Below are 13,841 nucleotides of genomic sequence, written 5' to 3' on the forward strand. Positions count from 1 at the left end.
CTCATAATGGCTCAGTGGTTGTGCAGGAGAAAAGAAGGGGAAGGGAAAGCAGAATGGGAAGTGGAACAGGAAGGGAAAGGGGAAGGGATAGCCCCATTGTTGTGAACGTGTTGCTGGGGGTTTGTCCTGCACCAGACAAGTTTTAGGGAGGAATAATGGCAGAACAGCCATAGATTGAGAACCCAAGTGAGGAAAACCAGCTAGCTTATTTATTTCCCACCTCCCTGGAGCTGACAGCCACGGGAAGAAGGAATTCCCTGGTACTGGGGTGTACTGCTGTGAGCAGTGCTAGTCCTTCATGAGCATCAGGGCACCTTGGGCTGTGGCTCAAAGCCCATGAACCTGACACAGATTTTCCAGATTTGATCACAAGAGAAGTACACAGTGCTCACCAAAATCCCCTGAAATATCTTTGTCCAGGGAAAGCAGCTGCTGGATGAGAATTTCCCCACCAGGAAATTTTGGTTTGGGCTAGAATTTTTGCTAGGTTTGGGCTAGAATTGGACTGATAGCATGAAGTTTTGAACCGCTGCCAGTACAAATCTGGTTTGGTTGTGGGTCCTTGATCCCTTCCTCACTCCCCAGCTTCCCACCACAGCCCTCCATCCCAATTCTTTTATGCTCTATGCCTCTTTTTTGATGCTTTGACCGATCTTGAGGTCTTCTTGCTCACTGCAGCCTCCTGCCATCCCTACAGGTGTCTCTCCTTCAGGGTACAGCCTCAGTCATCCCCAGTGTCCCCATTTCTCCCAGTGGTTTGTACTCTTTGGACTGAAATCTCACTGTGCCACGACACAGGACATCACTGGGAGCAAATATTCCTCCCAGACACCAACTGGAAGTAGAGGAATTCATAGAAGTTGACCTGAAATCCCATCCTGGTGACATTTGGGGACAGCAACCCCCCAGGGCAGGGCTGGGAGAAGCCCAGCTGTGAGCTGCTGATGGAGTAGAAGAAAGATAAACCCCAGAGCTGGTTCCTGAGCAGGGAATAGTGTGACCGTACTGGAAAGGAGCCCTGGAAAGACGCTTGAAGGCTGATCTGGCAAAGAGGATTAGATCACTGAGCCAGGAGATAATTCAGCGATGGGATGGAATTTGCAGAGAAGGTGAGCTCTGCAGAGAGAAATTACCCCGAGCCAACCCCTTGGGAAATCCACGCTGGAGTGCCCTGGGCACAGCAGTGAGCTGGGGAGGCTGCTCTGAGCACCTCCAGCAGCTGCAGCCCCCAGCCCAGGTGAGACCCCCCCCACAGAACTTCCTCCACTTCCGAGACCACTCCAGAGGAATGTGGAGCTTCTGGAGTGAGTCCAGAGGAGGCCATGGAGCTCCCAAGGGCTGGAGACCCTCTGCTCTGGAGCCAGGCTGGGACAGCTGGGGGTGCTCACCTGCAGAAGAGATGGCTTCAGTGAGAATGTAAGAGCTCCTTTCAGTGCCCTGGCACAGGCTGCCCAGAGCAGCTGTGGCTGCTCATGGATCCCTGGAATTGTCTTCACAAGGCAGGGCTGGGATTGGGTGGTCTGTAAGGTCTCTCCCAAGCCATGGATCCTTGTCTGTGGTTAGAGGCCCACAGGGAGCCCCCAAGGACCCCAGAGAGAAGAACTGGGGGAGCTCAAGGTGGCCATTCTCCCCACAGACTGGTCAGGGGGAAGATTCAACCAGGGGTGGGTGTGCAGTGTGACAGTGCAGACCTGGAGGCTGACCAAGGTGGAATCTCAAATGACCTTCCCATCCCTCCCTGCAGATGTTCACCTGCAGCCCAGGTAAGGGAGAGCCCCTGATGCACCATTTTGGTGACTTTTTAATCCAAACAAACCTTCCCAGGCCATGGAATTTGTCTTGCAGAGGCAAAGCTGATGTGTTTGCTTGGCTGGTGCCCTGCCCATAAGGAAAATACCTACTGTGGGATCAGCTTAAGTTCACCTATTTGCTCAGGAGGCTGTGCAAGATTCAAAGCTTTCAACAAAAGAAGATAAGAAAAAATAAACCCTGGGTGGTTAACAGGGTTTGCAGATCAGGTTCACTGGGGCCCAGAATGGAGGTCAGGGAGTGGATGTAGCAGCATTTCACAGAACCATGGAATCATTTGGGCTGGAAAAAACCCAGGACCATCAGGTCCAACCATTCCCCCAGCACTGCCAAGGCCACCACTGACCCATGTCCCCAAGTGCCACATCCACACAGCTGCTAAATCCCCCCAGGGATGGGGACTCCACCACTGTCCTGAGCAGCTCTGCTAGGCCTGGGCTGCTGTTTCCATAGAGGAACCTCGGATAGATCCAACCCAAACCTCTCCTGGCACAGCTTGAGGCCGTTTCCCCTTGTCCTGTCCCTTGTTCCCTGGGAGCAGACCCCAACCCCCAGCTGGCAGCATTCTCCAGTCAGCCTGTGCAGGAGTAGGAGGGTTGGAGGGCACAGACCCAACCCCAGCACCCAGCTCAGTGCCCCGTTTCACCCAGCTTCTCATGCATAAAACGTCTTCCACCCTCTGGGCCTCTCTGCTAAACTGCCTCTATCGCAATGTGTCAGCAATTCAGCCCTGATAAGTCAAGCCCAACCCAGCTGGCAAAGCATTTCTGATTTGACATTATTTCCACTCATGGACTTCGACTCCTGGGCAGTCACTGCCCACCTCTGGAATGCTCCCACTGTTTCCTGCACCCAGGGCCAGGCCCTGACCCGAGGGGCTGCTCCTGCCCCACTGCAGCTCCTCTGCCTGCCAAAGTGCTTTGGGGCCTTCCCAGCCCCCTCAGATCAGGCTGAGAGCAGGAAAGGGGTTCAGCAAGCTCCTGGAGCACAGTGAGGTAGTTTTATTTTGGGAAATCACCCTAAGGACACAGAGCAGTGCTTTGAGCCCCTCATAGCAAGGCTTGGAACTGGGGGGGTCTGTAAGGTCTCTCCCAACCCCACATCCCCATGGGAATGTTCATTTAATCCCCCATTTTCACTCTTTTTTCCTCCTGCAAGCTGTCAGTAACCCCATCCCCAGGAAAACCAGTGGCCCTGTTCCCTGTCTGGCCAATTGGCCACTGCCAGGACTCGAGGGGAGTGGAAGGTGGGATTTTCTCCTTCTGGGGGAAAGAGGTGGGGGAAAGGAGAGAGCTTCCTCCATTCTCTGCAGGAAATACTCTCCAGAAGAACCCTCATCATCCACTGGGGATCAGGCACGTTCTGTCCCCATTCCACAGCTGACTGACAGCAGCCACACCATTCTCTTTTCCAGTCTCCCAGCTGCTGCTGCTCCACCAGGCTGGGACATCCTGTGATTGCCCTCTGGGGCTCTCTGGAGGAGAAAGAAGAAATCCAAGAGGAGAGCTCAGGACTAAGCTCTGTCCAGAGCAGTTTAATCTCCTCTTGGGCCCTGACCTCACATCACCCCATGCCAGCCCCCGTGGAGCTGGGCTGACACTGGGCTCTGCAAAGCGGACTGGAAACTTCAAATCCGCTCTGGCCTCGGCCTGTCTGGGCTCCTTCCGGCTGCACACAGAGTTCTGAGCACAACCAGCTCCACAAAAGCAGGTGTTTTCATCAAAATCAAATTGGTTTTGCATACAGAGGAGCCACCCTGAACCTTTGGTGCCAGGTGTCAATGAACACCACGCAAAGAACACGAAAAAAAACAAAACCAAGAGAGAAGTGAAAACTCAACCAGTTTTAAATCCATTTACTGACTTCACCACACAAAATAAAAAAAAAAAAACAGTACAAAGAGCTGTAAAAAATTCTGATCCTTCCAAGCAAGGTGCATTTCACTGCAGCAGAAAACAAATCATGTGCTGGTTCAAGCCTAAAAAGTAGGAGTGTTTGGCAAAAAACCCTTCTGTACCAACTGATACCATCCATGGAAAACACATATGTCTAAAGGGAAAAGGTTCTGTGCACTTTGACCCCTTTGGGACATGTTGCATAAACACCATAAAACTCAACCAATTCCCAGAGGTTTGGGGCAGCCCACACTGCTGGCAGAACACACCAGCCCCAGAAAGTGCTGGCAGGGAGATTCTGGGGGAAAAACCCCACAGTTCAGCCTGGTGTGAGATCTGCTTCTCCCCAGACCCAGGGCTTCCCAGAGCCATGAGGTGTGTCCTGATTTCCCTAAGCTGCTTGTGCTTGGCTCAGCCTGGGATCGAGCTGTTTGAGGTCCAAAATATTCCCTCCCCTGTTGGCAGCAGGGTGGGATTCCCACAGCCTAGAGCAAGAGAGGATTTGAATCAGCTCTCAGGATAGAAAAATAAGTGGATGGTGGAAAAAAAGCCCCATCACCTTTCTAAATTATTATTCAATTAAAACCAAAACAGGAAAAGCAAGCGAAGAGCACTCACACTCCAAAAAGCGCACACATTCAAAAAATCCTGGCTGGAGCAGCCCAGGAGCACACAGAATTCCACACACTGGAATAGGGTTTGTATCCCTGCTGTCACCAGCCAAAAGCCTGTGTCCCCCTCCCCAGCCCTGCCCTGAAGCAGCCCCCCCAGCCTGGCTGATCCCACAGGAACTCTGGAGCAGGGTGATTTGCTGCAAGAGGCTCCCACCCTTTCCCCTGAGAGTTACATTCCCAGTCCTGTTTCCCTTTCCCTTCCCTCCACCCTCCTGCTCTCCAAAACAACTCCTGGAAGTCCTTTTAGCATCCTAGATGTTTCCTAGGGTAACTCTGAGAATCTTTAAAGCCAAGAAGGACTCTTCATGCTCCTCATGCTCACCAAGAGCCAGCAAAAAAGGGAAAGGAAGATTTTAGGGTTTGGAGAAGGTCAAGCCCTCTCTCCCCTCTTGGAATGAACTATGAGGAAGTCAAAACTAGAGCGGCAGCTTTCACAGTGACCAGAAAATGGCTCTGCCCTTGTCCAAGGTGACCAAAGAGCAAGGTGCTTATTGTTCCCAGGCCTGGGAAGGCCAGGAAAAAAAAAAAAAAAACAGGAGGGAATTTAGGGAATTTAACCATCCTGGCATTCTTCCTGTGCAGTCAGTTGGCAAGTACAGGACTGGCACATGCCTGGCACCTGATGTGGTACAGCTGGGCTCCTCAAATCCATTTTTTTCTGCCTATAGTGGAAAAATCCAAAGCAGGAGCCAAGCAGGTACTTTGTGCCTTCTCCAGGAACATCCCAGCTTGAACAAACCTCTGGGGAGTAGAAGTACAGGAATGAGAAGCACCTCGGCAGTGTCAGCCCTTGGTCTGAGCAGGACCCATCCAACACAACTGCAGGGACTGGGAACTCACCCCAAACTCCTCAGGGATTTATATTCCTTCCTTCCTTCCTACACTTGACAAGGGGGAGGAAGCAATCTTCCCATCTGAATCCCTGACCCCAACAGGGCACGGAGCTTCCCCAGCCTGACCCCTCCTCCACAGCACTGTACCACAACCAGCACCCCCAGGGCAGACAGCTGAACTGGGAGCACTGGGAGGGAAAGGACCTGCACAGAGCATGAGGGCTTTGAGCTACATCACAAAAACTGCTTCAGCATGGCCAAAGGTATGTGTGAGAAAGGGAATCCGAGTGTGAAATCTGAAAACTGATCAAGGAGAGAAAACCCAAATCTGAGGCTGTGGTGGGTCAATTCCAAACAAGTGCAAGAGAACTCACATGCTCCCAACTTGAGCATCCAAACCCAAGGGATGGAGGAGAAGGAGAGGGGAGAGACCAAGGCAGCTTCATTCCCAGGCAAGGGACAGTCCCGTGGCTCATTGTGCAGCAGATCCTTAATTTCCCCCACAAAAAGGAGGGATCAGTCCAGCAGATGGCAAATTCCATTGCACTGGGACACAGAAGTTCTGGGTGTGCAGTTCTGGGACTGGCTTTTCCAGCAGCCAGACACCCAGGGGGAAAACAAGGCAGCTGGGAAAGGAGCAGTTTAGGGAAGTGACAAGTTTTATCAAGGTGCAGGTGCAAAACAGAAAGCGTTTTCCCTCCTTCCCGTGGACTGAAATCATCTGTGGCAGCACTGTGTTCCCATTGGCAGCTGTCATAATCTGAGGAGGAATCTAGATCTGGAAAGGCAAAAGGAAAGGTTGGAACTACCTGAAAGCTCAGAATTGCTCTGCTGATCTGTCCAACTTGTGTGGGCTGAGAAGCTCCCAAAGCAAACATGAGTTCTTTGTTTTCCTACCTTTCCTCTTCCCATGGCAGAAAATAATTACAAGCACGTCTGCCTTGAAGGGCAAGAGCTGGAAATAGGTATCAAGGGAGAGAAGAAAGGGATTTCTCTACAAATCCTACCCTTCTCCCACTAAAATCCTCTCAGACAAGTCATTTGGATCAGTGACAAAGCTGTTCAGCACAGCCCAGCTCAAGACTGTCCCAGCTGTACCCTGGGTCAGCTCTGCCAGCATTTCTCAGTCTTTTTTCCATTTCCTGGCAAAACCCTGTTTCTACACCAAACTGTGCTTTCCCAAACTGAGTTGGGGCTTTGGGACCCTTTCTAATGCAAAGGCCAATTGTATTTCCAACACACACCAGGCACCCCAACCCCCACTTTGGGCTGGGTCTCACCTTTTGATCCAGTCTCTGATAATCACCAGATTTGGGCCGTCGACCAGTTTTTGATCTTTTTCCTTCCAGAGCAAAAGCAATGATCTTTGGAGAGAGAAAAATGGAGACAGAGTGAGTGGAACAGCAGCTTCCAACACAGGCTCACCTGTAGTTTTTCATTCACCTGCTCCTAAAACCCTTCTCCTGTGACAAAGTACTTAAAATATGTAAATGCCAGTACTCGACCCCAGCTAAGATGGATAATGAAGTTTGCCCAATGAGCAGAAAATAGTAAGAATTTTGTTTTTTTTCTCCTCCCTCAAAACCAGCTTTATGTGAGAAAAAACAATCTTGTGTAACCTGCTACAGAACACTGTCAGTAGGAAACTGTCAGAGAAAAGATGTGAAGGGGATTTCACACCCCTTCACACTGAACCAAACTAGGAGACACTGCAGTCAGGATGAGGGGAAAGGGCTGAGCAAGTCCCAGTCCCAACTTCAGGGCTTGAGGCTGGCTGCTCACCTTCCGTTTGTTGTGGTAGGCCACGTACAGAGCCGCAACAATAATGGCTGTGGTCACCAGGTAGGCAAAGAAGTGGCTGCTCTCTGAGCGGGCCCTGGGCAGGGAGGGAACACTGTTCCCTGTCTCCTGCTCCAAGGAGGTGTCACTGCCCTCCTCAGCCTCGTCCTCTGCAGCAGTTTCTTCATTGTCCAAAAAGCTGTTGTCCTCCACAGCAGAGGGAGAGGAGTGTGACACAGGGCTTTGGTCCTCCTGGGAGTTCTTTGGATTGTCCTGGCTGTGAGGCTGCTCGCCACCAGCACTGCCTTGGCTCTCACCAGTATTGCCTGGGGTCTCAACCTGGGCCTGCTGCCCACCACTGCTGCCTTGGCTGACACCCCCATCTGTGTGCCCGCTACTGGCCTTGCTGCCCTGGGTGCCAGCCCCGTTCCTGTCCTTGCTGTCCTGGTTGGTGCTCTGGTCCTTGTTGCTGCCCTGGGTGTTGCTGCCATTTGTGTTCTCGTTGTCATTACTGTCGCTGTTCTTGCCATCGCCAGCCGTGCCCTTCTCACTTCCGTCTCCCTTGGTGTCCTTTTTCCCAGAGCTGTCTGGCTGCTTGCCATCCTGGCTGTTCTGGTCTCCGCTCTGCCCGTTGTTGTTGCTGCTGCCACTCTGGCCCTCAGTGCCACTGCCTGTGTTGCCCTGGCCACCAGCGTTGCTGGCAGTGTTGTCCTGGCCACCAGTGCCACTGCCTGTGTTGCCCTGGCCACCAGCGTTGCTGCCAGTGTCACCCTGGCCCTCAGTGCCACTGCCTGTGTTGCCCTGGCCCTCAGTGCCACTGCCTGTGTTACCCTGGCCACCAGTGTTGCTGCCAGTGTTGTCCTGGGCACCAGTGCCACCACCGTCTGTGCTGCCTGTGCTACCACCGCTGCTGTTCTGGCCTTCATTTCCTTCTTCCTTGCCTCCTGCTTTGCTGCTTTCACTAGTCCCATCTGCACTTTGGCTATTCTGAGTAGCCTCCGTGGTGCTGGCTTTCTGTGACTCCTTCTTCTTTTTCTCCTCTTCCTCTTTGCTGTCATTTCTAGTCGGATTGTTGCTCTGTTCCTTGTTGTTCACATCCACGCTGGTCCCGCTATTCGCGTCTGTTTTAGAGTTGCCATTGTTGAGTTTATTCTTCTGCTCGTTATTCTCTGGGGATGTGCTCTGGTTTTCCTGGTTGTCACCTGCTCCAGGTGCCCCGGCTGCCCCCGATTCGCCGGTCTCCGTTTGTGAGGTCTCTGCTGTGGGCAAACAGGGGGAGCAGTCAGTCGGCACCGGGGGACAGCAGAGGGGAAACCGCCCTCGAGGGGCGGTGGAACCCCCGGGGGGAGCCCACAGGAGTCGGGGGGAACCCACGGGGGCAGGCGGGAGCAGAAGGGGAAGGGAACCGCGAGAGGGGTGGGGAACGGGGGTTACCAAGGCGGGAGGGGGAACCCCCGAGTGACCGGGGCTCAAGGGCAGAGCCGCAAACCGAGTGCGGGGCCCGACCCACCCCCGGCCCAGGGGCTTCGCTGCCCTCTCCTGCCCCTGCCACAGTCCCCCCGTCCGCTGCAGCTCCGCGACCCCTCCCCGGACCCGCCAGGCCCCCCGCTCGGTGTGCCAGAGGCTCCTCACCCACGGCACGGGCGGCGCAGAGCGCCAGGAGCAGCAGGAGCAGCAGGAGCCGCGGGGCCTCCATTGCGGGCGGGCCCCTTAGCGCCGGCTCGGGCCGCAGCTGCCGCTTCCGGGCACTGATATCGCGAGATATGGGAGGGAGCGAGAACGGCGGCGAGGGGGCGGAGCCGAGGTGGAAAGAGGTGGGGCTCGAACCTCTGGGCGGGGTCCCTGTGCACGGGGCGTGGCCTGGGACGCAGAGGGGCGCGGTTTACCGGGGTGCTAGGGGCGTGGCCGAATGGGCGGGGGGGGGGCTTGTTCCGGCTGGGGGCGGGGCTTAGGGAGCCGGAGCCTCATTGGGGGGCGGTTGGCGCCCCCTGGCGGCTGCGGCGCCCCCCTCACCCAATCCCTGCGCGGCCACGGCCGCATTTTGGGGGTGAAACCTGCAGGTTTGGGGTAAAATCTGCAGGTTTGGGGTAAAACCTGCTGGTCTAGGGTTAAACCTACCGGTGTGGGGTAAAACTGACGCTTTGGGGTCTGCTTCCCGGCCCTGAGAGTCCAGGCCCAAACCGGGCCGGGGTTTTTTGCCCTCTCGGTGTCACCGTGGGAGCGGCCCTGGCGCGGGCGCTGTTGCTGCTCCCGGGGGCTCGCGCGGCCACAAAAACCCCAAAATCTCCGGATTTCACCCCAAAACCGCCCCCCGGGATTTCCACCCGAAACCCCCAAATTTCACCCCCAAAATCCCCAAATTTCACCCCAAAACCCCCAAATTTCAGCCCAAAATCCATCCAGAGAGTCCCGAGGTTCTGGAACCAGTCTGGGGCTTCTAGACGATTCTGCTGGACCCCGCTCGGTGCTGAGGTTCCAGATCACCCAGGACAGTCCTAAACACCGGGAGAACCTCAGCAGCCTTCAGGACCCTCGGGACGGATCCAGAACCTTCTGGAAGACCCTCAGGACCCTCAGGATGGATCCAGAACCTTCTGGAAGGCACTCAGGACCCTCAGGATGGACCCAGGACCATCTGGAAGACGCTCAGCACCCTCGGGATGGATCCAGAACCTTCTGGAAGGCGCTCAGGACCCATAGGGTGATCTAGACCCTCAGCACCCTGCAGGACAGTTTAGAACCCGTGGGTGATCTAGAACCTCAGCACCCTCAGGATAGTCTAGAACCCTGCGGAACGATCTAGAACCTCAGGATAGTCTAGAACCCTGCGGAACGCTCTAGAACCTCAGGATAGTCTAGAACCCTGCGGAACGATCTAGAACCTCAGGATAGTCTAGAACCCTGCGGAACGATCTAGAACCTCAGGATAGTCTAGAACCCTGTGGAACGATCTAGAACCTCAGGATAGTCTAGAACCCTGCGGAACGATCTAGAACCTCAGCACCCTCAGGACAGTCTAGAACCCTGCGGAACGATCTAGAACCTCAGCACCCTGCAGGATAGTCTAGCAACCCCGGGGTGGCTCCAGAACCTTCTGGAAGTCCCTCAGGAACCTTTCATGGACCTTTGGACCCAAACCTGCACCAATCTCCCTCTTTTTTTTTTTCCCTTTTTTCCTCATTTTTACCCCAAATTTTGTCTTTTTTCCCCATTTTTGGCCCAAATTTGGCCTCATTTGATTCTTTGGGGCCTCTTTGGAACCAAATCCGGACGAATTTTGGGATTTTCACCCATTTTTGCCCCTAATTCTGTCTCTTTTTTCCATTTTTATCCCAAATTTTCTCTTTTTTTTCCACTTTTCCCTGAAATTTTGTCCTTTTTTTTCCCCTTTTTTCTTCCAATTATCTTTTTTTTTTTAGTTTTTAGCCCAAATCTTTTTTTTTCACTTTTCCCTTTAATTTTGTCTCTTTTTTCCCATTTTTATCCCAAATTTTCTCCTTTTTTTCCACTTTTCCACCACATTTTGTCTCTTCTTTTTCCCCTTTTTCTTCAGATTTTCTCTTTTTTATGGTTTTTCCCCCAAATTTTCCCTTTTTTTTTCTCTTTCCCCCCAATTTGGCCTCATTTTCCATTTTTTTGCCCCATTCCCACCCAATTTTCTCCCCCTTTTTCCTCCTTTCCCCAACTTTTGGCCATTTTGGACCCAAATCTGGATTAATTTTGAATTTTTTTCCGGGTTTTACCCCAAATTTTGGCTTTTTTTGCTCATTTTGGGCACTTTTTACCCAAATCTGAACAATTTTTTTACCTTTTTTGGACCATTTTCCCCCAAATCTGCCCCAATTTCGTCTCTTTCCTCATTTTTAACCCAAATTTGGCCTCGTTTTCCTCTTTTCCCCCACTTTTCACCTGGATTTTGTTGATTTTTCCCAATTTTTTCCCTTTTCCCCCCAAATCCTCCCCGATTTTTCTCTTTTTTTCCTATTTTTCCCCATTCCCACCCAAATTTTCCCATCCCCCCCCGGATTTTTCCTGGATTTTCCCAATTCCCATTTTTTTTTCCCCCAATTCCCGGGATTTTCTTTATTCCCATTTTGGTTTTTTCCCCCCTCAATTCCCGAGGGGTTTTTTTTCCCGGTTTTTTTTTCCCCCATTCCCGTTTTTTATCCTGATTTCCGCTTTTCCACAATTCCCATTTTTCTCTTTATTCCCCTTTTTTTTCCCAATTTCCGTTTTTTTTTTATTCCCCTTTTTTTCCCTCAATTCCCCCTTTTTTTCCCCCCCCGTTTTTTTTTTCCCGATTACTTTTTTTTCCCCCAATTCCAGATTTTTCCCCCCATTCCCGTTTTTCCCCCAGTTCCAGGGATTTTCCATCCCATTGATGTTTGTGTTTTATGGACCGAGTGGTGTGGTCACCGTGCTGTTCCTTGAACCGGGGTGTTTGTCTCGCTAGAAAAGACAACATTTGGCAGCGGCTGCTCCTGGATCGTGGATCCATGGAATATCCCAGGCTGGAGACCCCACAAGGACGGTGGAATTCGGCTCCTGGCCCTGCAGAGAGACCCCAACACCTGAGCACGTCATCACCTGGACAGCAGCTCCACACTCTGCTTTCAGCTCCGGAGCGCTCCTGGACTGGTGCCATCACTTCTCATAAATCCTCGTGGATTCACTTTTTGGGGATGACTCTGAGAACAGCCACCAAGAGCAGGCTGGACACACAAATCTGGCCTTAATTAACACTAATTGGGGTGTTTTAATGTGGTGTCCCAAGGTCTGGTGTCAAGATAATAAAGTCCTCACCTCATCTGACATGTCTGCATCCCCCATCCCACCCCTTCCCCCTGAGGGCTAATCTGGTCAGGATAAAGGATCAAAAGGAGAAACAATTAGCAAATGGAAGAATTTAATGATGCTAATTAAAATGGATTAAGTGTAGCCACTGCCTCTCCACCAGCTGCTTTGGCAGGAGCCCGGAGAACGTGGAGCACCAGCCTTATCCCGGTGCAGAGTGGGATAACAGGACATCTGGTGCGCCCTCCCCTCCAGCCCCCGAAAAAAAAGAGGTTTGAAGAAACCTCGGAGTTGGTGGTGGAGACCCTAATTAGCTCCATCTCTGCAGGAGACCCCTGGGACCTCATTAGGCTTTTCAATTAGTGCCTGGCCAGCCTGCGGGGGGAGCGGGGGGAAAGGCTGGGGTGGGGAGGGGGCTGGGGGAGGGGGCTGCAATTAATCGGGCTGAGGTGACAGAATAACCCCGTACCCAGAAAGCGGCCAGGAAAGCTCCAAGCTGGCTCCAAGCTGGCTCCCAGATGCTCCCAAGGAGCCCTTAACAAGCTCCTGGCCATGAACCCCAGGGGCTGGGGCTGAGGGGGGCCCGTGCCCCTCCTAGAAAGTTTTCAGCCTTTCCACAGAACCAGGGAATGATTTGGGCTGGATGGAATCTCAAAGGAATCACCTCGTTCCACCCCGCTGCCATGGCCAGGGACACCTTCCACCGTCCCAGGTGGCTCCAAGCCCCTGGCCTGGGACACCTCCAGGGATGGAGCAGCCAGTTCCACCCCAAGCACAGCTCTGCAGCATCTTCTCACCTGGAGCAGCCCCAGGCGAGATGCTGGACGCCTCCCAAGCTTTGTTTCACTCTGGGATGGGCAGCAGTGACGGTGACTGGGAGCTACCAGGGACAGCTGCTCATTCCCAGTCCCAGCTCCATCATCTACATGGCTGCTCCCAGCTCCCTGCCTCGACAGGACCCCATCACAGGCATGCTGGCCCCTCTTCCAGCTGTTCCGTGCCTCTCAGCTAGCGCAGGATCCAGCTGTCCCACCTCTCTCACGCTGTGCTATCCCTTCCCTCTGCTGCTGACACTCCACTTCATCTCCTCCTGGCCTTTTCTCCCCTGGATGTGGTTTAGAAAGAACAATTTGCTCCAGTCCTCTCTCATGAGCAGAGACACCTCCTACAGAAGTATTCCAGAGGACAAATAAAATCCAGAAGGACCCATTTTCCATGGAGAACCGTTCTGAATCCAGTATTTTTATCCAGCTTTATTGCTGCAGGCATGATAGACACTTTGATCCTGTGATCTGTTCCACGATGACAGCTCCAGTGGGTTCACCCAGGACTGGAGCAATGCATCCCTGGTCTCACCTTCTTCCCCAGGAGCAGCAAGGCCAGGAGGGTTTGGTGACCAGTTCCTTGTGGCAGGGATAATCCCAGGACGTCGCAGCTCCAGAGCGCCGCGAAAGCATCGGAACAGATGTTCCTTTTCCGTATGGGAAAACACTGAGTAAAACAAAGGAATATTCTCCTGCTGAAGCCCAACATCTGTTTGAAGCTGTCTGGCTCTGGTTCAGATTTAATTCTTGTGACAGGTCTCTTCATGCCTCTAATGTCCCATGAAATCCAATTCAAGGAGCTGTTTGTCCGCAGCCTGCTCCTGGTGTTGGGGAGAGCAGGGCCGCATGTCGTCTGGGCATTCCTCACCAAAACCAGTTTCTTGGAACAGTTTCTCTCAAAAAAAGCTCTGCTTTGCCTCTTTTCAAGCGACAGCCGTGCACGTTTTGGGTGACACCCTAATCCCCTCCACCCCGATGCTCACACGACTATGGGACACGTGGCTGCTCCTCCCGGGTGCTCCCGAGGAGCAATCGTGCTCCACTCCAGAATTTACACAATTCTTTTCTCTTTGAAAACAAGAAATTTAAATAATTTGGAGCGTGGAATGGAAGCATCTCCCAAATTTGGGGTTGTCTTGGGTGTGACAACAGTAAGGGTGCTCTGGGTACTCGGAGGATCTGGTGGCACCGGACAGCTGTGTGAGCTGCATTCTCTGTTCATGGCTCCCAGCT

The 13,841-nt window shown here is 52.9% G+C and overlaps 1 protein-coding gene and 1 long non-coding RNA gene across 2 annotated transcripts; one reads left to right on the top strand and one right to left on the bottom strand.

Moving 5' to 3' along the window:
- Positions 1–3,649: 3,649 nt before the first annotated feature.
- TGOLN2 (trans-golgi network protein 2) lies at positions 3,650–8,902 on the bottom strand. The gene is made up of 4 exons (XM_086865274.1): positions 8,623–8,902; positions 6,994–8,249; positions 6,492–6,575; positions 3,650–5,989 (listed from the first exon to the last, which is right to left on the bottom strand). The coding sequence occupies exons 1-4, from the start codon at positions 8,684–8,686 to the stop codon at positions 5,984–5,986; spliced, it is 1,410 nt and encodes a 469-aa protein (XP_086721400.1). The 5' UTR covers positions 8,687–8,902; the 3' UTR covers positions 3,650–5,983.
- A 39-nt stretch (positions 8,903–8,941) lies between these two features.
- LOC147648951 (uncharacterized) lies at positions 8,942–11,802 on the top strand. The gene is made up of 2 exons (XR_015279724.1): positions 8,942–9,396; positions 9,538–11,802. It is a non-coding gene; the product is annotated as an uncharacterized LOC147648951 (long non-coding RNA).
- Positions 11,803–13,841: the final 2,039 nt, after the last annotated feature.

Source organism: Cyanistes caeruleus, chromosome 29 (genome assembly GCF_971803275.1).
Source record: "Cyanistes caeruleus chromosome 29, bCyaCae1.hap1.1, whole genome shotgun sequence".
Taxonomy (NCBI): Eukaryota; Metazoa; Chordata; class Aves; order Passeriformes; family Paridae; genus Cyanistes; species Cyanistes caeruleus.